The sequence below is a fragment of the Erpetoichthys calabaricus genome, chromosome 7 (assembly GCF_900747795.2).
Source record: "Erpetoichthys calabaricus chromosome 7, fErpCal1.3, whole genome shotgun sequence".
Lineage (NCBI taxonomy): Eukaryota > Metazoa > Chordata > Cladistia > Polypteriformes > Polypteridae > Erpetoichthys > Erpetoichthys calabaricus.
The window spans coordinates 78,844,719-78,852,003 of record NC_041400.2 but is presented as its reverse complement, the minus strand read 5'-3'; the positions used below and the strand labels follow the sequence as shown (position 1 = coordinate 78,852,003).

General features: G+C 37.3%; 1 protein-coding gene across 1 annotated transcript; it reads right to left on the bottom strand.

The window, feature by feature from the left end:
• Nucleotides 1-3,961: 3,961 nt before the first annotated feature.
• Nucleotides 3,962-6,949, bottom strand: LOC114655039 (coiled-coil domain-containing protein 40-like). Its single transcript, XM_028805948.1, has one exon. It carries the CDS (start codon nucleotides 6,947-6,949, stop codon nucleotides 3,962-3,964), a length of 2,988 nt encoding a protein of 995 aa, XP_028661781.1.
• Between the last annotated feature and the right edge of the window lie 336 nt (nucleotides 6,950-7,285).

Sequence of the window (7,285 nt, the reverse complement as noted above, 5' to 3'; positions counted from 1 at the left end):
ATGAGTAATACTTCACATTTCCTTGCATAAAATTTCATCTGCCCAAGTCTGCTTCAGTCTTGTTACATCTGTAATGATATGAGTGATTCTAGATTATTCCAGCTGGTTCAGTAAAATCTGCAAAAATAACCAGTTTATTTTTTAAAATTCTCATCAAGTTAAGCAGTGATCCCTGATTGATACCACCTTTTAACATCTCATAGTTCTGAAAAAGTTGCTAGTACCACTATTGTGTCCTTCCTATTTTTAAACCAATTTTGCCCTCATGTGTACACTTCTAGTTGAACTCAAACATTTTTTAGTTTGATCACAAGCCTCTCATGTAGGACCTTATCGAAAGCTTTTGGAAAATAAAACATATGCACCTCTCTGACCATTTGCTTGTGTTGCCTCCACATAGAATTCCAACATATTAATGAAACACAATCATCCCACATTAACCCTTGCTGACTGCTCACTAAAACAAATTTTCTTACCATGTGATGCTCAATCTTTTCCTTAATTACGGTGATTAATTTAATTGTGAAACAGGATAGGCTTATTGGTCTATAATTTCTTGGATCAGCCCGATTATCTATTTTATATAATGGGACAATATTTGCTAGTTTTATAATCTGTTTCATAAAAAGACAGATATTTTTTAAACATACTAATTAAGGTTTTATACGGTGCCTATAAAACATATTCACTATCGTGTATGTTTTCACATTTTGCTGTTACAGAACATTGAATCACAATGGACTTAATTTGGCTTTTTTGACATTAATCAACAGAAAAAGACCCTTAATATCAAAGTAAAAACAAATCTTAGCAAAATGATCAAAAATAGAAAATAACTGATTATATACATATTCACCAAGACCAAGTCAGTATTTAATAGATGCAATTTTGGTAGCCAATATAGCTTTGAGTCTGTGTGCACAGGTGTCTATCAGCTTTGCACATCTGGACAATGCAAATTTTTCCCCATTCTTCTTTGCAAAACTGCTCAAGCTCTGTCAGGTTGTACGGGGCTTGTGAACAAACAACATTTTTCAAGTCTAGCCACATATTCTCAATTGAACTGAGATCTCGACTCTGACCCATTCACTCCAGGGCAGTAGTATTGTTGTTTTTAAGCCATTCCTGTTCAGCCTTGACTTTTTTGCTTGGTGTGTTGACTTTCTGGTAAACAAATGTTCTTCCAAGGCACAAAATACTTGCCTTACAGCACTAATTTTACTTTCTAACCTTACAAGCCTTATGGCCTGCTGCATTGAAGCATTTCTGAAGTATGATGATGCAACTACCATGTTTCACAGTGTGGATAGTGTGTTTTTGATAATGTTCAGTGTTTCGCTTATTCCAGATATGGTATTTAGTCTTGGCAAAAAGCTCAAAATTTGGCCTCATTAGACCAAATAACTTATTCCAGCTAGCTTCTGAGTCTCCCATGTGCCTTCTGGCAAACTCTAACTGAGATATTTCCATTTCTTAATGTCTGATTTGACTGTACTCCAAAGGATTTTCAGTGACTTGGATATTTTCATGTATCCAGCTCCTAACTTGCACTAGCGTCCATAAGCATTCTAAGATAGCTATTATCTGGTCCAATTTTAAACAGAGCATGTCTGTCTACAAATTCCATATCACTGAGTACTCACTTAATAGTCCCTGTAATGGATGGGAGGTTATTGATATTTTTTTATTTTTACATGATAAAGCCTGAGCTCCACTAATAAATCATTTTTTTAATCACTTTTCAGCTGGTCATGGCTGAAAAGTATAGTACTTTGTAACAGACAATATTCTCATCCATTGTTGTGTCCTTCCTGTTGGACCAGTAACTCTCATTGCAATGATAATGTGTTTCCCTTTGCCTTAAAATTATGTGTAGAATTTATTTCAGAGGGCAGCACGGTGGCACAGTGGTAGCGTTGCTGCCTTGCAGTAAGGAGACCTGGGTTCGCTTCCCGGTCCTCCCTGCGTGGAGTTTGCATGTTCTCCCTGTGATTGCCTGGGTTTCCCCCCACAGTCCAAAGACATGCAGGTTAGGTGCATTGGTGATCCTAAATTGTCCCTAGTGTGTGTATGTGTGTCCTGCGGTGAGCTGGTGCCCTGCCTTGTGCCCTGTGTTGGCTGGGATTGGCTCCAGCAGACCCCCGTGACCCTGTGTTAGGATATAGCGGGTTGGAAAATGGATGGATGGATTTATTTCAGAATTTTTCAATTAAGTTTTAATTGGTTGAATAATGATAATACATTTTATTTATATAGAACCGTTCAGCATTCCAGAACCTTGTTTAGTTTATTTAGAGTGAACAATTAAGTGTATAGTTTTAAATCTAAGTATGCTGGCTAAGTCATACCTAGAATTTTAAAATACCACAGATTCCACTTTCAGTCTTTTTCCTAGTCTGGCTCATCTTAGAACTGAGTATGCAATTTAAAAAAACAACTCTCAAACAACATAATTTTATATTTTGCTTTAAATTAAGATTTTCGGTTTTTAGTATTTTAATGCTTTGAACATTTGGTATTTTTGAAAAACCTTTGCACTTTTGTTCAGCCTGTTTTGTGCATTTTTTAATATTGCATTTTGCCATTCTATTTGCTTAATGGAGAAATCAAAGAAAGAATCCATCCATCCATTATCCAACCCGCTATATCCTAACACAGGGCCATGGCGGTCAATCCCAGCCAACACAAGGCACAAGGCAGGAACAAATCCTGGGCAGGGCGCCAGCCCACCGCAGGGCACACACACACACACCCACACACCAAGCACACACTAGGGTCAATTTAGGATCGCCAGTGCACCTAACCTGCATGTCTTTGGACTGTGAGAAGAAACCAGAGCACCTGGAGGAAACCCACGCAGACACGGGGAGAACATACAAACTCCACACAGGGAGGATCCGGGAAGCAAACCCAGGTCTCCTTACTTCGAGGCAGTAGCAGTACCACTGCGCCACTGTGCCGCCCCAAGAAAGAATCCTTAAATGCAAAATCAGGTGATAGAACCTTTAGCTGTCAGGATATTTAGTGATATAATAGCAGCATGTGTGACAGGCCATCTATAACAGAAAAAAAGTTTTCATTCCAACTGTTATAGTAGCTAATAGTAATAGATTAGATAGTTGTAATCTTGATAACCTAGACAACCATTACATTACAAACATTACAAGTGACACATCTTAGCCATGAACCATGGTAGATGGAAGAAGCATCACCATTTTAGACTCACTTAAATAATGCCTACCAAATGGTATCTCTTCAATTTTATTGTCAACACAAGAGGGGACAGCAGAAGCTTTGCACAATATCTAACCGATTTGGACTTGACGATACCTTTCACCTGTGGCTATGAACCCTCAAAACTGCACTGAAGTTTTTAATTTGCCCTACTTATTTAAGACTTCATCTCTACAATTTTATAAATTACAGATTACATTACTACTATGTCAATTTATATATTTTTTCTTTAATTATTTCTGTATTTCAGTGCTGCTCTGATCTGTACTCAGCAGTTCTGTGCTGTAAATTGACTTTGAAAAAGTAAAAACTATCTGTTTAATAATATTGATTAGGATTAGTGTCAAGGCAGGTAATATTTTACACTAAAGCACAATGATCTGTGAAAGGAATTAATACTGTATAGCTACACAGGTTGTTTCCTATAAAATACTACTGTGCTAATGTTATCTGCTAATACTTTTACAATTTTATCCTTACAGGTTCATGACAGGATCTAGAAAAGAACATGGCTACAAATGCTAGAAACTATTGACTGAATCAGGCAATCTGTTTATTTAAAAGCATTAGACAGATTAACAACATATATATTGAAGAGCAAGAGTCTCAAGTATAAAAATTATATAATCACACTTGCAAACAAATCTATGAATATTTGTTATTTCTTTCATTTGAAATTCCAAGAAACAGAAAGGATCTAAAACTGAGAACAAATAATAAACTTTGATTACGCACTTTGCTTAACAGTCTGCTGTCTTGCTGCCAGTACTAGTGTTACCTTTCGGAGTGCCCCATGATACTCTGGATACTCCTGGCAAATTCGGCTGATAATGCTGCAAACTGAATTGATAGAATCTTCTTGTTTCTTTATTTCGAGATCCAGACTTTGCTTTGTTTTAACAAGAGGGACATATTTGCCATCTTTGATGGCCTGAAGGTGCTTTTGTCGGGTTTGATATGTTAAAGACTGACAAAAACTTTTCTCTTTTATCTCCTGCAGTCTGTTGGCATTCTGCATTAGTATTTCATAAGTATCTTGCAACTGGGAGATGTGTGTTTTTTTTTCATTTAAAATTTCAGTGAGTGACTGATGTGCCTCCAGAAGTTCTTGTATGGCAGAATCACAGTGTGCTACTTGCTTTTGGATATCTTGCATCCTCTTTTTCAGAATGTGCATCTTGTTCTGTATGCTGCTGCGGTTCATTATCTTTTTATCCCTCTTTCCCTGAGCTTCTTCTCTAACAACAACTGTCTCTCTACGGGCTACCACAGCTTCCATATCTCTTGTCAGCTTCTCCTGTTGCCTCATTAGTTGTCCAAACAATACTTTCATTCGGTGTATCTCACATTTCATAGAGTGAACTTCACCTTGACCAACAGTGGAGTCAACAGCAGCACGTGTCTCTTTTGCCAAGTATGTTTTCTTCTCCCATAGCATAATCTGCTTTTCAGCTTCCACTAGGTTATTCAGTAATCGGTTTTTCTCTTCTTGTAACCATTCTAACTTAAACTTAATTTTAATCGATTCTCTTTCAGCTTCTCTCAGCCTTTGTACAAACTCATCCTCCATAAGTCGGTTGCTTTCCTTCAGTGACTCCTTTATAGTGCCATTCTTGAATAACAGTGTGCTGAGTTTTTCCATGTCATTGGACAAATTTTTAATGTATCGTTCAATGTCTTTCTGCTCATTCAATTCCTGATGAATTTCATTTTCCAGGCGTATTTTCTTTTGTTCTAAAACCAGAAGCTTCTTTCTCTTTTCTTCCACAGATGCAGTTAGTTCCTCCCTCTCCTTAGTCATCATAACAAGTTTATATTGATGCTGTAACCAGGCTTGCTGCATAGTTTCAGTCTCTGATTTATGTAATTCAATAAATTTTGTCAGTGTTATGTGCTTCATCCTCAGGGATCTAAGCTCCTGCTGTCTGGCAGCAATTTGGTCAACTTTCTGATTATATGCACTGATGGTTTTCTCCTTGCGGTCAATTAGAGTAATGTGGTTAGCAATTTCAGCTTCACTCTGAGAAATGATTTCATCTTTTGTTAGGATATCTTTGTCTAGCTGATCTAATACCTTCTCCAATGAGTTCAACTTCAGTTTCAAGCTGTTGCAATCAAGAGTAATCTGTGCTACTTCATTCTCTACTTTTGTAATATCTATTTCCAATTGCCTTTTGTGAAAGACAAGCTTTTCGATTACTTGGGATGAGAGTTTTGCAGCTTGATCCAGTGTGATCTGTTCCTGAATTTTTTCCATTATCTGGTCTTCCAACTTTACCTTAATGATAATTTCTTTGTCAGTTATTCTTCGTAGATCTTCTAGTTCACTCCTTTTAACTACATGGTCTGCCATCACAGTACATAACTCTTGTTCTTTCTCATGCAAAGAAAAAGTGTATTCATTGTACTCGGTATTCAATGCTTCTTGGTTAGCCAGGCAAAGAGAAATCTTTTTTTTTGTGATATTGCTCTTAAATTCCACACGCTTCAAAATAATTGTCATTAGCTCACTTTCCTCTTCTTCCTTTATGATGGACTTTTTACAACATTCAGCTTCTGTATTTAAGGATTGAACTTGTTCCTTTGACTGTCCCAGAGCTTCATGCACTGCAGTGTAGGCTTCATCTCGATGCTTCATTCCCAAAAGACAACTGTTCCACTGGTTTATGATTTGCTTCTTCTCAATGCAGATAGTCTCCATTTCAAGACTGGCCTCAGAAACAGCAGTTCTTGCTGCTGCCTTTTCTTCAGACTGTGCTGTCGCTTGTGCCTTGTACATAGCAATCTGCTGTCGGAGGCTGTCCATGTGTTTAGTCAACTTATTAACAAGTAAGTCTTGCTTATGTTTCTGCTGCTCTACTTCAGCTTTGCTTGTTTCAGATTTCTGAGTAACATATTTCATAGTTTTAATCTCAGAATTCACATCTTTAGTCATACCTTCCATATATAGGAGATGCTGGGTTAAGTTATCAATTTCTGCTTGAAGCTGTAACACATTATGGTGCTCTTCATTGCTAATCAATTGCAGTTTCTTGTGTAGAATTTTTACTTTATCTAGTTCATCCTCTACCTTCTTTCGTGTGATGGTTGTGTCAGCTTTCTCATTGTGGAGTTTTTCTAATCCCATCTGTGTATTTACTAAATCCTGCTGGACAGTATACAAAATTACACCTAGTTCCTCTAGCTCTCTTTGCCATGTTTTCATTTTACTCACTTTTTCTGTATGCTCTAAGTTGAGCTTGTCCAGCTGTTTTGATAGATGTTTTTTCAGAGAAAACTGGAATCTCTTCATAAGTGGATGATTTGGATCTAGGACGACAAGATCCATCTCTAAGTCTTCACCTTCTGGTTCATCATTCTGTGAAATGAAGGTCTCCTCTATCTCCTGGCCCATTTGTTTTTCCTTCTCTTCTTCCTTTTTTTCCTCTTCCTCCACCATCTTCTCTGCAACTTCACAATCATGGCCTAAAGGCTTCATAGTTGAGGTATCTTGAAATAATGAAGGAGCTGTATCTGTCACTCTGGGTTGGAGATTAGGCACCAGTTCTTGTGGGCTTGATGTGGTGGGCTCGGTTTCAAGATGGGCATCATTTGTTCCTGTTAATTGAAGGGTGTTTGCCTCATTCTCATTGGTTATCAGATGGTTTTCTGCCTCATCCTCACCTGCTGTCTGATTCTCTGACTCTGAAGTACCCTCAAAGTTGATTTTCCTCATCATGCATTGCAATTTATCACTTCTCCAAATGTTTGTGTTTTCTTTGTGAACCTCTTCAATTCTCCATCTGATCACTGCAAAAGATACAATGACAAGTTTAGTGTTCAGTGCCCACTTTCACTTTTCTGTGAAGAATCTAGCCTACTCTGTACATCAATAGGCATTATCAACACATGCAAGTATAACAGTTCCAACAGATATAATAAATAAGTACACTTTGACCAACCTCCGTGAACTGTGATATCAAATCAATTATTCATAACAGAAGAATTTCCTTTACCAAACAAAATACCACAACAGTTTTAAAAAGTAATGTACACTAATAATATTAGATAT

Excerpts from the sequence above, each read along its gene's own strand:
- LOC114655039 (XM_028805948.1), bottom strand. The coding sequence starts at position 6,949 with ATGAGGAAAATCAACTTTGAGGGTACTTCAGAGTCAGAGAATCAGACA.